Source organism: Bufo gargarizans, chromosome 6 (assembly GCF_014858855.1).
Source record: "Bufo gargarizans isolate SCDJY-AF-19 chromosome 6, ASM1485885v1, whole genome shotgun sequence".
Lineage (NCBI taxonomy): Eukaryota > Metazoa > Chordata > Amphibia > Anura > Bufonidae > Bufo > Bufo gargarizans.
The window spans coordinates 96,804,966-96,830,529 of record NC_058085.1 but is presented as its reverse complement, the minus strand read 5'-3'; the positions used below and the strand labels follow the sequence as shown (position 1 = coordinate 96,830,529).

The window sequence follows — 25,564 nt, the reverse complement described above, 5'->3', positions numbered from 1 at the left end:
TAGTTTTATTTGAAAAATTGTACAACAGAAAGTGAAAAATAGCTTTTTTTTGCAAAAATTTTGATTAATAACAAAAAAATGTAAAAATGGCAGCAGCAATGAAATACCACCAAAGCTCTATTAGTGAGAATAAAAGGATGTAAAATTCATTTAGGTGCCAAGTTGTATGAGCAATAAACCGTTAAAGTTGTGGAGTGCCGATTTGTAAAAAAGGGCCTGGTCACTAGGGGGGTATAAACCTGTGGTCCTTAAGTGGTTAAAGGATACCTATGGCAGTGAAGAAAATGTGTATGTGGAGACTGAAGTAGCTTGTATTGGTTGATAAGGATCTTGTGACCGTGTGTATAACAGTTGGGATACTAGTTAAAGACCTGTGGCTTCTATTTGCTAATACAGGTCATGTGACCATATTTGCACTTTTTTATAACTCAGGAACGGTACATCATAGAGAGCTGAGACCGTCTCTAAAACCTTCCCAGACACCTGATGTACCTATGTGCCAAATTTGGTGCAGATCGGCCAGTTGTTTGGCCGTGCATAAAAGACAGACAGAAATTAATTTATATATATATATATATATATATATATATATATATATATATATATATGAGATGAACAGCTATTTTGGTGGATACAGCATTGGTGGATGATTACTCTTGGTGTTTTGATACATCTGAAGCTGCTGTGCCTTCTAGCCCTTGTTTATAGGATTAAGACCTTCAGAATTATTTTTTTTATATTCAGTGGGTACAATGCAAGCATAGTCATCCAGTACTGTATACAGTAGTTTAGAAAAAAATAAAAATCTAATCCTGCAATGGATGCAAACACATACCTGTAAAAACAGCAACAGCATGGAGGACATATACAGTACAATAGTAATGAGCAGTGTAGCTGTGAATCCAGCATTGTGATGAGAGAAAAACTCTTATGAGAAGCAGGGATAGCAGTGTTTCTATCTGTGAATCTCTAACTGCAGCTCTCCTGCATGCACTTCCATGGGCAACAGCTGTAATATGATCCCATATGGTACGACCACATGGTGTAGTCGTGTGGTGCTTGTGACGCAGTCGCAGTGTGTTTAAATAGTGCAGTGGGCTCTAATTAAACTAATGAAACTCCAGTGTTTAGTCAGTCTGTATTGGTAATGGCTGTGCTGCACCTTGAATACCATGCAGCCATTAACAATACAGACCCACTGAACAGTGGTTAACTAGAGCCAGCTGCGGTCCATATAGTCATATAGTACTCAAACACAGTGTGGCTGTGTCGCAAGTACCACCAACTATGGTGTGGTCGTACCCTTAGTGAAGTTGAATAATTAGTGCAGGAGTGGGGCAGGAGTGGCTGACAAGTGGAAAAAGAGAATTTTCTCTAATTTCTTGGCTGCCTCCATTGAGGCAGCCACTTTGACAACTATGGATCCTCTTGAGAGGGGAGGTGCATAGCAGGTTGGTCCCATCATCTCCATAAGTAGGCACTGCTAGATTTGCAAACAACATTGGGATAAGCAGGACAAACAAAAGCCTGGCGAGGGCATGGGGCATGAACCAGCATGGAGGCTTCCTCTCCTGTTTAGTCCCCTGGTCTAGACTTTGAATTTACAGCCAAAAATACATGATATGGCATCCTTCATTATTCTCCATTCATTCTAATAAATGTATAACTTTTATATTCTAGAATTCAAAAAAATTACAAATTAAAGACAAGACGATGCACAAGAATTTGAGAAAAGGGGAATTCACATACTGATGTATAAATAGCTTGCAACAAAGTGATAAGACTCCTTGTGGATCTGTGTACTTAACAATACAATTTGAGGAGGTGTTAAGAGGAATAGAGATAGAGAGTTAAGAGGAACTTGCAGAGCCAGTATGAGACCAAGACATAGCTGCTTGGGGTGGGAGGACAGAGCTGTTACTTGGAGCAGGTGTACACTATACCCCTCAATGCTGGAATGATCCCACCATAAATGACATTGTGGAACTTTATATGTTAAAACCTTATCTGGGGTACCATGGCCCTAAGCGTCAGCCTCAAGAGGGTGACCAATCTCCCAGGCCAACATGAGAGACAAGCAACCATGACCTTTAGAGGTAAGTCCCAGCTCTACACTTCATATGTGTCTCATTTAATCGTACCTAGATTTCCATTCATTATTTTAGTTCATATTACAAAATTCATGCACATTTTTGTTTTTATAAATAAGATATAAAGTCTTATCAAGGATGAAACAAGACATTTTGACAAGAAAACAACCCAGTAGTAGATTTTTATTCATCTAGTTTCCAAAATATGGAGTCTGCGCCTAAAATTAAATAATTTCCAATCTAATTAATGAAATATTTATGGTGTTGTAAGAGTTAATTGCAGTCTTCTCTCCCTATTAGCAGACATTTAAAGGGGCATTGCCATCTTCTAGTGTAATGGCTAAATAGCTAGGATGTGCCATCTGATTTCTGGGACCCTACTAATCATCAAAATAAAGGGGTCCCAGCACTGAGTCATCATTGTGGCCCCTTCAACATTTTTCCTTTACTTTATTGTAGCAGTGCTGCAATCCGCCGTGGTAAGGGTGCCGCTGGGCACAGAAAGACTGTGTAGGGGCTGCATCAGTGAAGATCCCAGAGGCTGGACTCACACCGATTCTGAAGTGATGCCATATCCTAATGATATTCCATTACTTTATGGGTTGCGAATATGTCCTTAAAGGCTGGGGCGAGGCTGACAGTAATGTCCGTTTATTAAAAAAGGAAACAAAAAAATCTGCCCCCATGATTTCTCCTTTATCTTGTATATTTCCATTTCTGAGTACTTCCAGAAATATTTACATAAATGTGTAAATGATGCTGTGTGCATGAGCCCTTACACATAATTTTCCATGCATTGCAGTGCAAAATAAATGTTTTTCCTACCATCTGAATGATTCGCGTGTATGGTTTAATTGGATAAGCAATTGGACAAGAATAGGACATGTTACATTTTTTTAGCGGGGCTGCGGAACAGAGCCACGGACGCGGACAGCACACAAAGTGCTGTCCGCATCTTTTGCGGCCCCATTGAAGTGAATGGGTCCGCATCCGAGCCGCCATGCAGACCCAAACAACGTTCGTGTGCATGAGGCCTTAGGCCTCTTTCACACTACAGTTTTTTGCGTTCCGTATACGGTCCGTTTTTTGCGTTCCGTATACGGTCCGTATACGGAACCATTCATTTCAATGGTTCCGCAAAAAAACGGAATGTGTTCCGTATGCATTCCGTTTCCGTATTTCCGTTTTTCCGTTCCGTTGAAAAGATAGAACATGTCCTATATTTGGCTGCAAATCACAGTCCGTGGCTCCATTCAAGTCAATGGGTCCGCAAAAAAAACGGAACACATACGGAAATGCATCCGTATGTCTTCCGTTTCCGTTCCGTTTTTTGCGGAACCATCTATTGAAAATGTTATGCCCAGCCCAATTTTTTATATGAAATTACTGTATACTGTATTTGCCATACGGAAAAACGGAACGGAACAACGGAACGGAAACTGAACCACAACGGAAGCAAAAAAGGGAACAACGGATCCGTGAAAAACGGAACGCAAAACACTGAATTCAACATACTGTAGTGTGAAAGAGGCCTTATACTGTATGTCACCTCCTTGTCTGATGGGAAATCTTTCCATTGTCTGATACGTAACAATATTCACATTTCTGAATAGATAGCCCATATGACATTTACATGAATGAATGCGTTATCTACATGGTTACCCCGCCCTAGTACCTGAAGATTTCCTAGTAAATTTACTGCAAGTGAAAACTAATGACTGCGGATGTGCATGATCTGTGCCTAACTGCACGGCTTAGAGGATTAAACTCCCTTAGGCCTCTTTCACAGTTGTCAGCTGTCTCTTCATGTAGCCATTGGGGCAGATTTATCATAGCCTGGTGGAGTATGCTGGGCTATGATAACCAGATGCGCTGGCCGATGCTGCGCCTGATTTACGATGAGGCATACATCTCATCATACATTAGGTGCAGCATCCGGCAGTCCGTGTGCCTAAACTGAAATCTACACCAGCCCCTGACTGGAGAAAACTCCAGTGTTCTTCTGTACCAGATATATGGTGTAGAAGATGACAAATGTGGTGGGGTCACCGTCCCCATCACCTACCTCCTCGTGTCCCATTATCAGGGAAAAAAGTAGCGAGACCAGCAGAGAAACAGAACTTTTTTGCGCAAGCGCTGTTTAAAAACTCACAAACATGCGGTTTCCGACTTTTTCATGCCATATGCTACGATAACTCTGCCCTATTGACTTTAATCTGTGTGTTGACACATCAATGCTTTTCCACACGTGGGTCCACGGTGACACCACAGAAGCATTTCCTGTTTTGTCCATAATTACGGATCCGTCACAAGGGACAGAACACGGGTGCCATTAGTATTTAGTCCCTGTTTCATGGATCGTTGCTAGAAGATGCTCTGGCAAACCAATTTTCAGCCTAGAACTGTCCATGAAACATGGATGACCTTTGGAATGAAAACCATGGAACCATGGATCCAATGTGGATGGGTCACGGACAGTGTCATGGACGAAACACGAACCATGCCGTCACAGACGTACTACGGACACAGACACGTGAATAAGGCCTTACAGTAAACATGGGTAACAAGTTGGCGTTGTGCCCTTTTGATTAATGCTCATACGGTATCACTTCATGTCTAACAGATATGACGGTAGCCCAATTAACATATTATCCCAATGAACTAAAGAAAGGTGATTTTGTAGGTCTGTTTGTATACGGCCTCATGCACACGACCGTTGCCGTGTTCCGTTCCGCAAAATGGGGTTCCGTTGTTCCGTGATCCATTTCCGTTTTTGTTTCCGTGTGTCTTCCTTTATTTTTGGCGGATCACCAGATATGAAGGAAAGTAAAAAAAAAAAAAGTCTAAGTCAAGTATGCCATGCAAATGATAGGAAAAAAAACAGACGCGGACGACAATCTTGTGTGCCTCCGCGTTTTTTCACAGTCCCATTGACTTGAATGGGTCCGCGAACCGTTTTCCGTGAAAAAAATAGGACAGGTTATATTTTTTTGACGGACTGGAACCACGGATCACGGACGCGGATGACAAACGGTGCATTAGCCGGGTTTTCAACAGCCTGCCAGGATGTGGTGTTGCCGGATCCGCCACTTCTCCCCCAGATTCCCAATAACTGTAATGAGGTCCAACAGTGATCTGGCCGATTTCCGACATAAATGCCGGGCTTTGGCTGGACAAAAACCGTTGCATGCAATGTTTTTTTTGTTTGGCTTGCAGTCGGCATTTGCGCCGAATCAGACAGCCAGATTTCCGAAACGTAGACGTAGACACAGAGGAAAAGTTTAATAATTTCACACTGTTCTTTCATGCAATTTCATGTCTTTTTCTACATTCCCATACATTGCGGCTTTTAAAATTCTGTACAGAGGACTAATGCCTATGGCTGGCCTACAAGAAAAGGCGTTTGGTCCCCTGTAGCCTCCATCTACTGTCTAGACCTGGGCAGTAAATAAAAACTTGTTGTCATGCACATACGCATATATAATTCAAGTTTGGATATACATATGGTCACATGCCTTATTTGTCTATAATTTATGCCTCTTGATACTGGGAAAGGGGGCGTGGTTTAGCAGGAGTAGGTGGAGCCTCATGTGAACTGACAGGTTTACTGTCAAATGACCAAATTGACGCGTTTACAGCACAAATCATAGCCAGCATAAGTTTAAAGTCAAAGATAACCAAAATTTATTAAGAGGCATGTGCCTCCAAATAAAAACCATGTACGATTTAAAGGGGTATTCCTATCTCAGACAATGGGGGCATATCGTTAGGATCTCCTAAATTGAGCCGGCAAAGTGACGGAGGGCTCACCACATTTGCATGGCCACCGCTTCAATTCACTTCAATGGGGCTGACGGAAATAGCCGAGCCAGTGCTCGGCTATTTTTGGCAGCCCATAGAAATTAATGGAGAGTGGCCGCGCATGCGCAGTGCGCCCCCCTTCACTTTTCCGGTTCAGTTTGCAAGATAGGTGCGGGTCCCAGCGGTGGGACCTGCACCTATGAGACAATGAGGGCATATCCTAGCGATATGCCCCCCATTGTCTGAGATAGGAATACCCCTTTAAGATCAGTTTCACATGAGTATGTGCGGTCCACGTGACAGCCACATTTCACGGACCAACCATGGGTCCTCTGACCCCAATTATCAGCATAATTTCAGTATGACACAGTAGAACCGCAGTCTGGCTGGAACTGACTATGTCACACATCACTACGATGCAGTGAGTTTGGGTCAGGTGGGCCATGGTTGATCCGGTAAATGCAACCATCACACAGACTGCATTTCCTCAGACTGCGTTGTAAACAATGGCGTATTAATCCTAGTTACATGTACGCTGGCTGATCTCAGGCCAGTACTACGAATATCAGATTAACTTTACTCCACCATCAGAAATATGAGTGCTAACTATGTGAAAGCCATCTCGGCTCCCATAATGCACTGCTCTTAGGTGACAGGATTCTGAGTTTAGCTTTAGTCTTAGAGTACTTTCACACTTGTGGCAGAGGATTCCAGGAGGCAGTTCTGTTGCCCTATTAGAAATTTGACGCAGATCTATGTCCACTTCCTGAGCATATGACCTCATCAGGTTGTATAGTTTCAGTATTACATTACACTTGGTGACAAATATATTTAATAAGTAGCTTAACCCATACCCCCTCCCAAATCTGTTTACATGGGGTGTTGTAATTCTGTAAGACAAAAGGGGTAAAGAAAAAAATCTTGTTTTGGCCGCTATAGTGCTTCAGTCTATCCAACTTGCTTTAGGACAATTTCGCCTGAGCGTATTCAGAGCGGGAAACGCGCTCCATGTGACAGCAGTATTTCCCTGGCTGAACTCTTCTCCTGTGACACAAACTCACAGCATTACAATTATTCCTGCCAAACCTTGGATCTACTGAACTGTACTCACATAATGTCATGAGTACAATACAGTGCAGCCACAGTTTGTGTCACAGGAGCAGTGTCAGCCCGGAAAATAATGCTGTCACATGGAGTGCGGTTTCCCCAACTGAATATGCTCATGTGATATTGCCCTTAGGCGAGGGCTTCATGGAGACTTTACTTTGCATGCAACCACAATGTTTTCCTATAGAGAAAAAAATTAATTCTTGAAATTCTCGAAATCATTGAAAATAACACAAGACTTTCCCATATCGGAAAATATTGAGGTTGCTCAACCAAAATCATTGTGAAGACATAGCCTTTTATGTTATTAGACATATAAAGGTTTTGGAATTTTTTTTCTTGTTCTTTGAACATTTCTTATTGTAACTCCCTTAGGGTACTTTCACACTTGCGTCAGAGGATTCCGGCAGGCAGTTCCGTCGCAATCCGGACGCAAATGGATGGCATTTTTCAGACGGATCCGGATGTGGATCCGTCTGACAAATGCATTGAAATACCGGATTTGTCTCTCTGGTGTCATCCAGAAAAACGGATCCGGAATTTATTTATTTTCACAGATTTAAAGGTATCCGCAGACCAGAAGAACGGATCCGTCATTGCGGTAATTTTAATGCACTAATACATTTCAATGGAAATTAATGCTGGATCCGGCATTCCGGCAAATGTTCAAGATTTTTGGCCGGAGAGAAAAATGCAGCATGCTGCGGTATTTTCTCCGGCCAAAAAACGTAAGAGGGACTGAGCTGATGCATCCTGAATGGAATGCTCTCCATTGGCCACACGGTCAGGTTTCTGCATACAGTTTTAGAAGCCAAAATCAAAATGGATCATGAAAGAAGAGAAAAGTATAAAGGACAGATAGAACGTCTCTTCTTTTTTTGAATTCACTATTGGTTTTGGCTTCCAAAACCGCATCGGGTAACCTGACCATATGGCTGTATCCTTAGGGCTCATGCGCACTGGGATAAAGTCTGCAAACCTTTAGTACAGATATGTCCAACTGGAAGTATTCCTATAGCTAAAGGTTATCCTCTATCCACTGGATAGGGGATAACTAACTGATCTTTCTGGGTCCAACAAATGAGACCCTTACTGCTGCAGAGACCAGGGATCTGATACTCTCATCCAGATGAAGTGACAAGTTTATAAGACAACCCGTTGCACCATTTATTCTCTATGAGCCGGAAACAGCAGAGCGCTGGTAATTTTAAGGTCATGCAACTGGAGTTACTGTATGTTCTTGCAAAGTTGGAGTTTAGCCCTAGGGTCAGATCATGGTACAGATTTGTTCTTACTTTAACCAAAAAGAAATCTTACTACTGTTGATCAATGTAAAAAAAAAAAAAAAAAAATCCAATGTGATGCAATGCTGCTAAGGCGGATGAAATTGAATATTTTAATTGATAGTCATTGTATAACAGATTTGCCTTCGGGGCAGAATAGTTACATGTAAGTGTAACATATGTTCAGCCATTCCGGTCTATGTGAGCAATGAGACAGATAGAGATCTGTGCAGGTGGTGGAAATGTTTGAGCATTAAGGAAAAATACATAAAAGAAATGGCCTGCGTAAAGCACCTGCTGAATCTCGGCTCCAGGTCCATTATCTGATACATCAAATGACTGAGATTTCTCGTGTTTCCTGGTGAAGGCTGTTATGTGATTCATCCAGTAAAAGAAAACCCAACTAGGTGAAAGGGGATTTTTTAAAAAAAATTCTTTGTCGTCTACTTCTGTAGATCAAGTTTCAGAGAGGTGCATGCATACCAATGTATAGGTGAATGAAGGCAGAGGAAAACAAAATCTCAGAACGGGGTATGCATAATAACTGAAGCGGAAGAAAATGCAAATCGCAGTAGATATGACTTTGTAACTTCCGTGTTCTAAGCTCAAAGTGGGTATTCTGGGATCGGTGGGGGTTAGACCTGCATAACCTTACTGCTTCACTTCTGTAACTTTCATCTGGAACTGATGACTGGCTATTTTGCTGACTCAATCAGAGCAATCAGAAGATCACCTGGTAAAGTCCCCTTTTGGGACTAGTAAATTATAAAAAAAAAGTTAAACTTTTATTAAATAAAAAAAATTCCAAATTAAATCCCCTACACATTTGGTATCACCGCATCTGTAATGACCTGCACTACACAATTATCATGTAATTTATTCCATACATTGAATGTCTTAAAAAATAAAAGAATAAAATCATGCTAGAATGGCAGTTTTTTTGCTTATTTGCCCAAAAACGGAATAAAAAAAAAAAATGATCAAACAGTGTCAAAATGATACCAATAAAAACCACAAGTTGTCCTACAAAAATTAAGCCCTCACAAAGCTATGTAGAACAAAAAATAAAAAATGATGGGTTTTGGGATGCATCAATGGAAAAATATTTTCCTTTTTTATGCTGAAACATGAACACCACAAAATTTAGAACAAAAAAACTCAGTGGCAATATTGCTGTTTTTTCCTATCCCCCCCTCCCCCCCCCCCAAAAAAAATAAAATAAAGAGTTACTAAAAGATAATCAGTAAGTTATATGTATACCCCAAAATGGTGCCATTAAAAACTACTTATTGTCCTCAAAACATAAGCACTCATACGACTATATCGATGTAAAAATACTAAAGTTATACCTCTTGTAAAGTGATATGAGGTGACGATTAAAAAAAATAAAAATAAAAATAGCTTGGTCATTAATGCACAAAACAGGCTGCTCACTAATAATTTAGACAGCTACAGTTAATTAAATAATTTAGATGATTCCTACTATTAAGAACAACAGAGTTTTTTTTTTAGGCTGCTAAACTGACAAAATTGTATAACTGTGTTGTGAATGCATGTTTGTTAATGAAGTAACCGCATGCAGTCAACCACGTGCAGTTTAAGAGGGTATTAAGCTGCACCCAGATGGGGCAGTGGCTTATCTCCCATGAGATAAAGGATTGGGCCTGTTGGATTTTAAAATGTCTGATCTTTCTTTCCATGACATCTGCCATTGAGGGACAGTCGTGACATACACATTATACCAGGGATGCTCAACCTGTGGCCCTCCAGCTGTTGTAAAACTACAACTCCCACAATGCCCTTCTGTAGGATGATAGCCATCTAGGTCACCTTTAGGCCATAATAAATCAACAAACAATGTCACTTCCCATGTTAAATGTACAGAGAGCCCACGAGGAGCTGGTGCAGAGGATGGGAGTGGTAGTGGACCTGATGAGGTGTTGTGTTACTGTGTACTCCCTCAGGCCTTTTCTCCTTGGAGATTGATGCAATGGAAAGGTAGTTTGAAGAATGAGGTCAGAAGTAAACGTAGAAGAGTCTTTTTAAGTGCAAGATACAACCTCAGGTACATCCAGCAGCAGCAATATTCAAAGTGCAGTTTCTGGCACCAGTTGAGGAGGTATGGTAACAGGTTGGATGACTATGTACTGGCACTTGTGGGTATAGGTGTCCACTGTAAGGTTCAAAGTCAATCATTATCTGGTCTACTGGTGGTATAGGTAATGGATGTCTGAGCCACAGTCCCTCACCTTACAACAGTGTATATAAATCTGTATTTTGCTAATCACTCTGCTGACTTGTCTCTCAGGTGCTTTCCTGAAGCTGACTTTTGCTGGTCTATCTGGAGTGTTCTCACGGGAGAATCATATGTTATTCCCAAGAGTAGGAGCTCTAGCATGTGCCTCCTCTTCTCTCTAGCTAAACTGGAACTCCTGGCAGGAAGCAGGACCATCAAGAGGGGAAGTAATGGGTGGTTAGTCCTGTTCCTGCCAACTTTTGCCACCCATACATTTCCTACTGGCACACACGGCCAAAACAATAAAAATAATACATTCCATTACAAAGCATTACAAACATTTGCAGATACCCCCAGGTCTGGGATACTGCATATGCTTATAATGTATATGTACCGTGTCTAGTACATTGGTTTATTCCAGTGCTTCTCATACTGTGAGGTACCCCATATTGGTGGATGAGGTGCAGCTGGGGAGGCTCTTTAACAGAAGTTAAATGGATATTCCTGCACAATGCTCAATGGCCTGCAACTGGTTAAAGAAGGGAACTTATACTTACTTGGGCTCCACTTAGGCCTCATGCACACGACCGTTGTGTGCATCCGTGGCCGTTGTGCCGTTTTCCGTTTTTTTTCGCGGACCCATTGACTTTCAATGGGTCCGTGGAAAAATCGGAAAATGCACCGTTTTGCAGCCGAGGCCGTGATCCGTGTATCCTGTCCGTCAAAAAAATATGACCTGTCCTATTTTTTTGACGGACAACGGTTCACGGACCCATTCAAGTCAATGGGTCCGTGAAAGAACACGGATGCACACAAGATTGGCATCCGTGTCCGTGATCCGTGGCCGTAGGTTGCTTTCATACAGACGGATCCGAAGATCCGTCTGCATAAAAGCTTTTTCTGATCTAAGTTTTCACTTCGTGAAAACTCATTTCCGACAGTATATTCTAACACAGAAGCGTTCCCATGGTGATGGGGACGCTTCTAGTTAGAATACACTGCAAACTTTGTACAAGACTGCCCCCTGCTGCCTGGCAGCACCCGATCTCTTACAGGGGGATATGATAGCACAATTAACCCCTTCAGGCACCTAAAGGGGTTAATTGTACTATCATATTCCCCTGTAAGAGATCAGGGCTGCCAGGCAGCAGGGGGCAGACCACCCCCCCTCCCCAGTTTGAATATCGTTGGTGGCACAGTGTGCCAACCACCATCGGCCCCCCTCCCTCCCTCTATTGTATTAAATCGTTGGTGGCACAGTGTGCCAACCACCATCGGCCCCCCTCCCTCCCTCTATTGTATTAAATCGTTGGTGGCACAGTGTGCCAACCACCATCGGCCCCCCTCCCTCCCTCTATTGTATTAAATCGTTGGTGGCACAGTGTGCCAACCACCATCGCCCCCCCCCCCTCCCTCCCCCCCTCTATAGCAGTAACATTGGTGGCAGTGTGCGGTCTCAACAGTAGAAGATTCATACTTACCTGCTTGCTGCTGCGATGTCTGTGTCCGGCCGGGAGCTCCTCCTACTGGTAAGTGACAGTTCTTTAGCAATGCACCGCACAGACCTTTCACTTACCAGTAGGAGGAGCTCCCGGCCGGACACAGACATCGCAGCAGCAAGCAGGTAAAGTATGAATCTTCTACTGTTGAGACCGCACACTGCCACCAATGTTACTGCTATAGAGGGAGGGGGGGGGCGATGGTGGTTGGCACACTGTGCCACCAACGATTTAATACAATAGAGGGAGGGAGGGGGGCGATGGTGGTTGGCACACTGTGCCACCAACGATTTAATACAATAGAGGGAGGGAGGGGGGCCGATGGTGGTTGGCACACTGTGCCACCAACGATTTAATACAATAGAGGGAGGGAGGGGGGCCGATGGTGGTTGGCACACTGTGCCACCAACGATATTCAAACTGGGGAGGGGGGGGGCTGCCCCCTGCTGCCTGGCAGCCCTGATCTCTTACAGGGGAATATGCCGCACCTAAAGGGGTTAATTGTGCTATCATATCCCCCAGTAAGAGATCGGGTGCTGCCAGGCAGCAGGGGGCAGTCTTGTACAAAGTTTGTAGTGTATTCTAACCTGAAGCGTCCCCATCACCATGGGAACGCCTCTGTGTTAGAATATACTGTCGGATCTGAGGTTCACGAAGTAGCTCATATCCGACAGTATATTCTAACATAGAGGCGTTCCCATGGTGATGGGGACGCTTCAAGTTAAAATATACCATCGGATTGGAGAAAACTCCAATCCGATGGTATAAAAGAACTCCAGACTTTACATTGAAAGTCAATGGGGACGGATCTGTTTGAAATGGCACCATATTGTGTCAACATCAAACGGATCCGTCCCCATTGACTTGCATTGAAATTCAGGACGGATCCGTTTGGCTCCGCACGGCCAGGCGGACACCAAAACGACTTTTTTTTCATGTCCGTGGATCCTCCAAAAATCAAGGAAGACCCACGGACGAAAAAACGGTCACGGATCACGGACCCACGGACCCCGTTTTTGCGGGCCGTGAAAAAAAACTGTCGTGTGCATGAGGCCTTAATGTCAGGAAATCTCTGGAAATCCTGCTCAGCCAATCACTGTCTGAGGCAGGTCATTGCTGTAGGCAGTGATTGGCAGAAACAGAAGCAGAAACTGGAGAGCAGCGGGGACTTAGGCAATGTCACAATTGCAACAGTAGGAGATTGATGAGTATACGGCTATGGTCACGTGAACATGAAAAAAAAAAAATGGCCCCCCTTGCAATGTATGGGGGCTGTCTGTCTGTGAAAACGCACAAAATAGGACATGTCCTATTTTTTGATGGCCATTATTGATGGAGCGTTAAAAAACAGCGTTTTGAATAGACCCATAGCTGCAACAGTTCTGAAAACAGCCATGTAACGTCCTTTTCAAAAACAAAAACAACAACCATCACATGGCCATTTTTCAGTGTGGATATACCCTAAGATGCTTTATTTATTTTTTATTATTTGCAGGCGATTAAGCATTTTTGTGTTGGAATACCACAAGTTCTTTCTCTGCAGCAATCTCTGGTTGGGAAACATAATTCACCACATTTTTACTTATTGCAAAGTAATGCTGGTTTCAGAAGACAAGTGAAGAATAAACTGAGCAATAATTTGCATTTTAGTCGACCATGGGTCGTGATGCCAACTTGCCACAATATTCGGAAACCCCAAAAGTTTGAGAAGCTCTGGTCAGTTAGCATTATGCCCCAGAAGCTGGCCCCGACACAAGTGACCACGGTTGACTATGCTCTACATCTTGTGTTACTGTGCATGCTGTCAGGCCCCGCCGTTATAAATATTTGCTCATTACAGCTCCTCAGCGGCCACAAGACTCCTGTGAATCGTGATTGATCATATTGCTTGAGGCGTTGTCGTTTCCTTAAGAAGTGTGTGCGCACTGTGGAACAATAGGGAAGATCTCGAGGATGAGTCAGGTTTACGACTGTAATTAAAATATGAGGCACAAGCAGATAAAAATCCTTTTACCCAGCTGCTTCACATAACAGTACGGGAATAGCTCAAATGATCCCTAACGGCTGTACTGAATTAAACGAGATTAAGTTCCCTCATTGCCTGAATTAATAAAAGCATCTACAAGCTTTGTACTTAAACGATCCAAGCTTTACATCCAGCATATATAAACACAGACAATATTTAGATTTCGCTAGACCACAGGTTGCGCAGGATCCGCTTCAAGGGCAGCAGAGTGGGGCTGGCGCTGTCGGATTACGTGGTGAGTCATACACCAGCAGCGCAGCCCATCCTGGACCTAGTACCAGCACTGCACTACAACATGGTGAAGTGGCGAGCACCAGAAGGGCAGTTGAAGCTGGTACTGTGGCACGTGCAGTAGTTACCCCGTCGCAGCCACTGCACAGACAGGTCCGTAGAGCCCCTAGAATCCCTGAGGTGCTGGCAAACCCTGATTGGCAGTCCCCAACTTCAGACGCACCTGTAGTTCCCCCTTTCACCGCCCAGTCTGGAGTTCGGGTTGAGACAGCTCAGATCGGTTCGGCCCTGGGATTTTTTTGAGCTGTTCTTGACTGCGGAGCTCTTGGACTTAGTTGTGGCAGAAACAAATCGGTATGCCACTCAATTTATATCCGCCAACCCGGTAGCTTTTATGCCCATCCTTTCCGGTGGAAACCAGTCCAAGTTTCTGAAATAAAAAAATTTCTGGGCCTTCTCCTCAACATAGGTCTAACCAAAAAGCATGAATTGCGGTCATATTGGTCCACGAACCCAATTCATCACATGCCCATGTTCTCTGCTGCTATGTCCAGGACACGATTTGAGACCATCCTGCGTTTCCTGCACTTTAGCGAAAACACCACCTCCCGTCCCAGAGGCCACCCAGCCCCACAAAATTTGGCCCCTCATAGACCACTTCAACCAGATTTGTATACCCCTGAGCAAAACATCTGCGTAGACAAGTCCCTAATACATTTTACCGGGCGCCTTGGCTTCAAACAATACATCCCAAGCAAGCGCGCCTGGTATGGGGTCAAATTGTATAAGGGCCACAGGCTATACCCACAAATTTCAGATCTATGAGGGTAAAGATCAGACCCTGGAGCCGGTCAGTTGCCCTGACTACCTGGGGAGCAGTGGGAAGACAGTCTGGGACTTGGTGTCACCCTTATTTGGCAAGGGGTACCATCTTTATGTGGACAATTTCTACAAGTGTGTGGCCCTCTTCAGGCATTTGTTCCTAGAACAGATTGGCTGCTGTGGCACCGCGCGAACTAGTCGCGCGGGCTTCCCCCAACGGCTCGTTACCACCCATCTTGCAAGGGGGGAGAGGGCTGCCTTGTGTAACCAAGAAATGCTTGCAGTGAAATGGAGAGACAAGCGTGACGCTTACATTCTCTCCTCCATTCACGCAGACACGACAATCCAAATTGAGCGAGCAACCAGTGTCATTTAAAAGCCCCTCTCAGTCCACGACTATAACCTTCACATGGGAGGGGTGGACTTCAATGACCAGATGTTGGCTCCGTATTTAGTTTCCCGATGCACCAGACGCTGGTATAAGAAGGTGACTGTATATTTGATTCAATTGGCTGCATATAATAGTTTTGTTCTCTATAGTAAGGCTGGGAGAACAGGATCCTTCCTCAAATTTCAGGAAGAGATCATCAAGAACCTCCTGTATCCAGGAGGTTCCGTGGCCCCATCCACCAGTGTAGTTAGCCGTCTACACGAGCGACATTTCCCCAATGTCGTTGCTGGTACCTCAACCCAACCGTCACCCCGAAAAAGATGTCGTGTCTGTAGCAGGAGTGGAATAAGGCGTGACACCCGCTATTTCTGTCCTGACTGCCCTGACCATCCTGCCCTATGCTTAGGGGGGTGTTTCCGGAAGTACCACACACAGGTACACTTAGCATAGGGATCACATCTCACAGGACAGGTACACAGGGCTATTAGGGCCCATTCACACAGAGCTGCTGCAAACCTCTCCTTTCATCTGGGACAAAGTGCATAATGCACTTCGCCACATCTTTGGGCGCTTTGCACATTGTCCCATGGGGAAGGAGAGGTTTGTCCTATAAAAGGTAAAGAAAAACACCAGTAAGCAAAAAAGTTAACGTTCAGTTCAAAAAGTTAAATAAAGTTTATATGTTCTGTTCAAAAGTTATTATAAAGTTAATAAAATTTATTGTGTTGCGGCCTGTTTTTTTTTTTTTTTTTTTTTTTTACCTTCCAGGTGGACCAACCGATCGACTAGCTGCAGCACTGATGTGCATTCTGACAGAAGCATTGCGCTGCTGTCAGATTACACATAAGTCGGTGTATGCGGCACTGCAAGACGAGATTTCTCCTTTACAGTAAAAGATACGTTTGCCGAGGCATATGAGCTGAGGAGGTGGCGGTGTTCATATGCTTTGGCAAACACTTTTTTATATAAAAAAAAATAAAATAAATCCCGGCAATGATTTATTTATCCACATCGATTGATGTGAATGGAGAAATCGGGTTTGCCAGGGCATACGAGCTAAGTGGGTATGGATGTTGGGCGGAGCTCCTATGTCCTGGCAGACGCCTTTCCCCTCCATTTTTTTTTTTTTGGGGAAGAGATTTTTTCATCCACATTGATCGATGCGAATGAAGAAATCCTTGCCGTTCATTTTTTCTTTCAGCCCAGAGGCTGAACGAAAAAAAAATATATATATCATTACCCGTATGCTCAATATAAGGAGAATAGCAGAAACTCCTAATGCTGGCCATACATGTAATGATTGCGGAGACCCTCAAATGCCAGGGCAGTACAAACACCCCACAAATAACACTATTTTGGAAAGAAGACACCCCAAGGTATTTGCTGAGGGGCATATTGAGTCCATGAAAGATTGAAATTTTTGTCTCAAGTTAGCGGAAAGGGAGACTTTGTGAGAAAAAAAAAAAAAAAAAAACAATTTCCGCTAACTTGTGCCCAAAAAATATTTTTTATATGAACTCGGCATGCCCCTCATTGAATACCTTGGGGTGTCTCCTTTCCAAAATGGGGTCACATGTGGGGTATTTATACTGCCCTGGATTTTTAGGGGCCCTAAAGTGTGAGAAGTCTGGGATCCAAATGTCTAAAAATGCCCTCCTAAAATGAATTTGGGCACCTTTGCGCATCTAGGCTGCAAAAAAGTGTCACACATGTGGTATCGCCGTACTCAGGAGAAGTTGGGGAATGTGTTTTGGGGTGTCATTTTACATATACCCATGCTGGGTGAGATAAATATCTTGGTCAAATGCCAACTTTGTATAAAAAAAATGGGAAAAGTTGTGTTTTGCCGAGATATTTCTCTCACCCAGCATGGGTATATGTAAAATGACACCCCAAAACACATTCCCCAACTTCTCCTGAGTACGGAAATACCACATGTGTGACACTTTTTTGCAGCCTAGGTGGGCAAATGGGCCCATATTCCAAAGAGCACCTTTCGGATTTCACAGGCCATTTTTTACAGATTTTGATTTCAAACTACTTCTCACGCATCTGGGCCCCTAAAATGCCAGGGCAGTATAACTACCCCACAAGTAACCCCATTTTGGAAAGAAGACACCCCAAGGTATTCCGTGAGGGGCATGGCGAGGTCCTAGAATTTTTTATTTTTGTCACAAGTTAGCTGAAAATGATGATTTTTTTTTCTTACAAAGTCTCATATTCCACTAACTTGTGACAAAAAATAAAAACTTCCATTAACTCACTATGCCCATCACAAAATACCTTGGGGTGTCTTCTTTCCAAAATGGGGTCACTTGTGGGGTAGTTATACTGCCCTGGCATTTTAGGGGCCCAAATGCATGCAAAGTAGTTTGAAATCAAAATCTGTAAAAAATGGCCTGTGAAATCCGAAAGGTGCTCTTTGGAATGTGAGCCCCTTTGCCCACCTAAGCTGCAAAAAAGTGTCACACATGTGGTATCACCGTACTCAGGAGAAGTTGGGGAATGTGTTTTGGGGTGTCATTTTACATATACCCATGCTGGGTGAGATAAATATCTTGGTCAAATGCCAACTTTGTATAAAAAAAAAAATGGGAAAAGTTGTCTTTTGCCGAGATATTTCTCTCACCCAGCATGGGTATATGTAAAAAGACAACCCAAAACACATTGCCCTACTTCTTCTGAGTACGGCGATACCAGAAAGTGTGACACTTTAATTCTTAAAGGGGTTGTGCCGTGAAGATCCCTGTTTAAAAAGTATATAATGTGTCAATCAGGGTTGCTGGTTACACAGAAGCTCTCGGTTCAGCTTCATAGAGGGACCCAAAACGACAGTTATTAGAGGAGTCAATGAGGAGCTGCTTTCTATATTTGATTTGTATGTTTTACTACTACAACTTTTTGAAATTTGTTTGGAAACTTGCACAAGTGCAGGTCTGTGATTCTAACGGCTGGGGCAGTGCGCACACTTCAAGGCTAATGTTGGCCATACATATTAAATAAAATGATCTAATGTGTATGGAGGCCTCCTGACTCTCACTGACATCACAGATGTTGGGGGAAAGAGGGTTTGGGCAAGTTGAAATTTCAGAAAAAAATTGGCTGGTGTGTGGTGGAGTCACGAGGAAAGCTGTCCATACAATGTCCACCAAACACTTGAGTCTGAATTTGGCATCAATTTACAGTTCCTCTGTGTCTTGTGGTGGACTGTTACTTTTAGTAGAAAGCAGATATTGAGAAACGGTTGTCAGAATTTTAAATGCTGTGCTGCAAACTTACATTTTCATCATAAAGATGATAACTGACTGCATCTATTCACATAAAGGCCATTCACCACCGAGTCACAATGCAACATGTCAAGCTACTGAGAACCCATTATGCGCCAGTGGCATCCTTTAGGCACATTAATTAGCAGGGGACAATTGACATTCCTTAGCACAGGCTGGGGCTAAATACAGGCATCTGTGCTGCATAATTTGTACACAACAGTTTCATTGGCAAATGTCTTTTACTCTATGTCTATCTTATAGACGTATCTGTTGAAAATCTTATGAAAGTTGCATTTATCAATCTATTGATATGGACTATGATAAAAGGGATTGCCTGGGTTCCCCTTCTTCACCCAGGCAACCCCTTTGAGATGAGCATCGGAGCATTTCATGCTCCGATGCTCTTCCTTGCCCTGCGCTGAAATGCATAGGGCAAGGGCTTTTTCAGCAGATCAGGTGGTACCAGGTCTAGGAGGAGGCTTCCGCCAAGCCTTGTTCCTAGTGACATCACCGACACTAATGGCCGGGCTTTAGCGCTGCCCTAGCCTGTAAATGCTGGTGAATTTTCTTATTAAGATTAATCGGCATCAGAAAACATTTTTTAACAGATTCCTCCTGGGTATTCTTCACCCTGTAGAATTTGCCATGGATTTCTACTTCCCTCTTTTTGCTGCAATGCAGCTTGCATGATGTCTTCTACTCCTTTCAGACTTTGCTATGGGCTCTCTCCTTCCTCTCAACACTGTAATACAGCCTGCTATGCTGTGTACAACTTCCTCCCCACTTTGCACTATTTCCTATTGATCATGCAACTGTTTCAGATACAGCATCACAGCCTGCTATTAAAAGGAATTACACGTACTCTGCAGCTGTGCTCACCTACCAGAAGCAAAGGACTAGTCCACCAGAGATGTTATAACATGACTAGAACTTGGTACTAGGGTCAACAATATAACATTTTAAAATTAACACTAGGGCAAAGCAATATCACTAAGCCATACAGTATTCATTTTTTTTTTATTACTTAATAAGGTAGAGAGAAAAAATCATTACATTTTGCCTCATAGGCCAGAACAACAAACCAATCCAAACCAGTCTTGGTCCTATCAAATCTCAAATGTGGAGTATGATCTGTGATAACAAGACATATTGAATTATTTACTCCTAACAATAAGAAGGAAAGGAATGGGGAATGGGAAAAGTAGTAAACCAAGCCTGAATAGAAAATAAAAAAATATTTTAATTGGTAAGTTTCATAAAAATTGGGCCGCAGCCCACTAGTACACCTCAAATCAGGCTGTAGGGTACAACACCAGCTTTTTTGTCCCATCCAGAGTAATCACACAAGCATCAAAATAAATAAAGCAGTACACCCAACGTTTCGGTCGTGTCGACCTTTCTCAAGGGATCTGCAACTGCCAGTATGTAGAGTGTGCTCTGGAGGTGTGCGTCTATCCTCATAGGCAGCCTATAAATACACTTGTAAAATGTAGTGTCCCCCATGTGGTGGCGCCGGCGTCAGACGCCGGCGCCACCACATGGGGGACACTACATGGGGGACACTACATTTTACAAGTGTATTTATAGGCTGCCTATGAGGATAGACGCACACCTCCAGAGCACACTCTACATACTGGCAGTTGCAGATCCCTTGAGAAAGGTCGACACGACCGAAACGTTGGGTGTACTGCTTTATTTTTTTTGATGCTTGTGTGATTACTCTGGATGGGACAAAAAAGCTGGTGTATAAACTAGTATGAATTAAAAAAACCATTGATTATTGAAATTATAATGGTGTGCCGTGGATTTCCTATGTGCATATATAGATTGTGTGACCTTAACACCTTCTGTGGATACACTATTTGAGGGGGGTGATGGAATAAAGTATTTCACCAGATAACCCCATATATTCACAGCACCCTGCTTAAATAAATCACTGCACAAGAGAGATATCCCCGCTACATATCAAAGGAAATATCGCTGACGCTCATGTGCAGTGATAATTGCCACTAGTAAGGGAGCATGCACAGGTTTCCATGCGGGCTCAAGAAACTCCGTAATCCCCTGAGTAGCTACTCAGGGTGGGTGTCGCAAGTTTGTGAAACTGCACCCAGACACACTTATCTGCCTGTGTTCTACACAGGACTCTTTCTAAGCCCCTGTACTTGTGCCCCTCCTACGTATTGCTCAGCGATACTTAGGAGGGGCACAAGAGTCCTCTGTAGCACACAGGCAGATAACTGTGTCTGGCTCCAATTTATTTCTGTGGAGGCTCCAATCCTGGTTTTGATAGAAAACTCTAGTACCTTTAGGCTCCATTCACACGTCCATAATAATAGGTCCACATCCGTTCCGCAAATTGTGGAACAGGTGCGGACCCATTCATTCTCTATGGGGACAGAATGGATGTGGAGAACATCCACATTTCGGAAGCGCGCCCCCGATCTTCCAGTCCGCGGCTCCGGAAAAAATTAGAACATATCCTATTCTTGTCCGCGGACAAGAATAGGCATTTCTATGAGGGTGCCGGCCTGGTGTATTGCAGATCCGCAATGCACTACGGATGTGTGAATGGACCCTTAGTAAAGAGCCACATTAAGGAACCCTTCCATTATCTTGTATTATTTGTAAAATGTGGTCACTGAGCTTGTAATAACTGTATTATTTGCTGTACTATTCAATTTAGCAGCATTTGGTTAATAGTGAATATGCGTTTTTATAAGGTTCTATGTCTTTTTTTCTGTAAAGGTTTTACTCATAAGACCAGAAACATTACTGCTGGATCTATAGCCGATTTCGGTGAGGTAAGTGGGCATTGCTTAAAGGAAATTCTTTGTGCTGTATTGTTCTACTGTGAAATGGAAATTGAATAGTGGAAGCTTGAATCGTTAGAAAATACAATGGGCGGACTGGGAACTTAAAGTGGCCCTGAAAAAAAGCCTAAAATTGGCCCCATGTTGTAGATGTGTCCAAATTGACTAAAGGTGGGGTAAAACAAGTAGGCAGGGCCAACACATGTAGGCAGGGACGGGCAATACTGTAGTGCAGCAAAGAATACCACCCCAGCAGAACCAAATACCACAGTGCAGTACAAAATACTGCCTCAACAGTAGCAAATACTTCAGTGCTGCACAAAATACTGCCACCCTCATCACAGTATTCAACAGTATCGCTGTTCTGTGGATGGCGATACAGTTGGGTTTATGAGGGCACTTGTGGCCATTGGCCAGCTGCATAAGTACCTGATGTTCCCAGAATTAATTAATGCAGGGAGCATCAGATCATTATGTATCCGGCCAGCAGCTGTAATGAGGGCTCGGGTGGCCCCCCAAATTTACCTGTAGGGCTTATAGCCAGTCTTCCCCTAAACTGCAGTCACATGAATTATTGCTGAATAGATCAATTCACAATTTTAACTTGAAACTCCTGGACCCCAGTGCAAAATCTGTAACATGGCATATCATTGGTGTATTATTATGTGGCAGGATGGCTCTAGGGCTCCCTCAGGCACAGCCCCCAGCATGACTGCTACCCCAGCACTCTCTATACCTACATCCCCGCACCAACTGTTAGTATTGCTGCTACAATAGTTCCAATAACAGTAGTGCCCATAGCTTTTTCTTCTAATGTGGTGTACATAAAAAAAGTGCTAACCAATTGCTTTTACTATGGAAATTAAGTCTCTCAATATGCAGAAATTAAAGGGGTTATCCGAGTTATGGTAAAAAATATAAAAAATTATAAAACTCATCAGGACATACATATACCTTAAAGGGGTTGTCTCATATTTATGAAGTGATACTTATGTTGTTTAATAACCTAATAGAAGTAACTTACCAATATACTCTACGTGACCATAATGCCTCCTGTTCTCACTTTTCCCAATTTTACTTGTCACTATAAACTGCTCGTCTCTAGGGGATACGGCCACTACTGCAATGCCTTAGCGGTGGCCGCGCTTGCGCTGTGAAAAAAAGCCAAATCCGACCTTTGTGGTGGCCAGGATAGTGGAAATGAGCACTAGTCTCCCACGCATGCGCATTAGCTCATGCCCCTGGCCACCTTGTATTGCCTTGAGTCTGAAGTGCCTTTTGGTATTAACCTCCTATGTGGTATGGAGCTGCGCCCCCGGCTATCATCCTGCTGAGCCGACCAAGGCTGCTGCTGAATGATTAATAGTCTCGGGAGTGCGGATGTACAGGCCAGGGGAGGGAATTACATCATCCCAGCGCCGCTGGCCTGTGCTGCCACTCATGTTAGCAGGCACCGCCCCCTAGAGCACCCGAAGTCCGGACCTGCGGCACTGAACACAGAAGGTGAGACCACCCCTTTAAGCTTGATTTCTTAAGAGAAAACCCATACTTACACCTTTGCATGGTTCTGGTATTCATTCTTTGTTTACATGCTGCAGCAAAGCGGTGGGGGCGTGTACCAGCAATGCCCGAGCTCGCCCTCATGAATATTTGTGGGTGTGAATCATCTGACCTTCCCCTCCCCCTGCTCTGCACATCCTAACTTTGCATAAAAAAAAATAATAGTCATATGATAATCTCCTAGCTCACACAGGCAGAAGATTTTCCTGTCACATTGCAGATACTCTATATACATATACTCTTTGGTGCGAGGCATCATTCACATCAGGCAATGCTTCTTGTGAAAATCAAACCCAGAACTGGTGTTTTTTTTTATAGGGCAGCGCAGCTGTAACCAGCACCTCCAATCTCATCTCATTGATTGGACTCCAGTTGGCTGACACCTCACTCCATTTAGCTCTTGAAGATGTCATTAGTCTAAGGGTTCACAAACTTTTTCCACCTGCACTGTCACCATATATATATATATATATATATATATATATTGTGTGTGTGTGTGTGTGTGTATATATAATATATATACTAAGCTATATCTCTATATACATATATTAATGAATTATATAGGTATATAGAGATATAGATCACTATATATATTCCCACATATATATCATATAAAAAAAAAATTAAAATGAGCCAGTGAAGGGATTGGCAGTGGGGAGAGGCAGAGGAGTAATAGGGTGAGGGGTGGATTAGTCGGGCAGCAGAGTTGAGGATAGATTGGAGGGGTGCGAGAGTGCTAGATGGAAGGCCACAGAGGAGAATGTTGCAGTAGTCTAGGCGGGAGATAATGAGGGCATGTACAAGCATTTTCGCAGATTCAAAGTTAAGGAAAGCACGGATGCAGGAGATGTTTTTGAGTTGGAGGCGGCATGTGGTGGAATGGGCTTGGATGTGCGGTCGGAAGGAAAGGGCAGAATCCAAGGTCACTCCAAGGCAGCGGGCTTTGTTGACCGGGGAGAGTGTGCAGCCATTGATCATGATAGATAGGTCTGTTGGGGGGGGGGGGGGGGGAGTTGAGAAAGATTATGAATTCTGTTTTATCCATGTTAAGTTTTAGAAAGCGAGAGGCGAAGGAGGATGATATAGAAGATAGACATTGTGGGATTCTTGATAGTAAGGTGGTGATGTCTGGACCAGAGAGGTAGATTTGTGTGTCGTCAGCGTAGGAGTGATACTGAAAGCCATGGGACTCTATGAGCTGTCCCAGGCCAAAAGTGTAGATAGAGAAGAGCAGGGGTCCTAGGCAGGACACCAACAGAGAGGGAATGAGACGAGGAGGTGGTGCGGGAGTGGGAGACGCTAAACATCCGGTCTGTGAGGTATGATGTGATCCAGGAGAGGGCCAGGTCAGTGATGCCAAGAGATGAGAGAGTTTGCAACAGAAGGGAGTGGTCAACAGTGTCGAAGGCAGAGGACAGGTCAAGGAGAAGGAGGACAGAGTATTGTTTCTTGGTTTTAGCTGTCAGTAGGTCTTTGGTGACTTTGGTAAGGGCAGTTTCGGTCGAGTGGTGGGGTCGGAAGCCAGATTGTAGGCGGTCAAAGCGGGAGCAGGAGGAGAGGTGGGAGGACAGTTCTGAATGGACATATTGTTCAAGTAGCTTTGAGGCATACGGAAGAAGTGATATGGGGCGATAACTGGACAAGGAAGATGGGTCAAGTGAAGGCTTATTGGGGATGGGTGTAATGGTAGCATGTTTAAAAGCAGAAGGGAAGACACCAGAGTTTAGTGATAGGTTGAAGAGATGAGTTAGGGCTGAGATAAACACTGTGGTGAGGTTAGGGATGAGGTGGGATGGGATTGGGTTAAGTGCACAGGTGGTCAGATGAGATTTGAGAGTAGAGTGGAGAGTTTTTCTTCTGTAATGGTGGAGAAGCGGGTTTTGGGAGAAGAGGACTGAGCAGTTGTGTAGAGGGTCTGTGGGGACTGTAGTAAAGCTTCTGATGTTGACTATCTTTTGTTTGAAATATCTGGCAAAGTCCTCAGCTGAGAGGAGAGGGTGGTATCCAAGCTATATGACAGCCATATGTATCCAAGCTATATGACAGCCATATGTATCCACGCAATATGCATCTAAGCTAGAGGACAGCTATATGTATCAAAGCTATATGACAGCTATATCTATCTAAGCTATATGACGGCTATATCTAAGCTATATATGACAGCTATATGTATCTATATGTATGTAAGCTATATATGACAGCTATATGTAGCTAAGCTATATATGACAGCTATATGTAGCTAAGCTATATGACAGCTATATGTAGCTAAGCTATATGACACCTACATCTATCTAAGCTATATGACACCTACAGTACAGACCAAAAGTTTGGACACACCTTCTCATTCAAAGAGTTTTTTTTATTTTCATGACTATGAAAATTGTAGATTCACACTGAAGGCATCAAAACTATGAATTAACACATCTGGAATTATAT

The 25,564-nt window shown here is 43.5% G+C and overlaps 1 protein-coding gene across 1 annotated transcript in view; it reads left to right on the top strand.

The window, feature by feature from the left end:
- The first annotated feature begins 2,017 nt into the window (after positions 1 to 2,017).
- The window catches only part of LOC122941984 (fer-1-like protein 4), a 196,319-nt gene continuing 172,772 nt past the window's right edge, over positions 2,018 to 25,564 (top strand). The window contains 2 exon segments of the mRNA XM_044299480.1: positions 2,018 to 2,096; positions 21,504 to 21,559. Coding sequence (XP_044155415.1) covers positions 2,018 to 2,096; positions 21,504 to 21,559 — 135 coding nt within the window.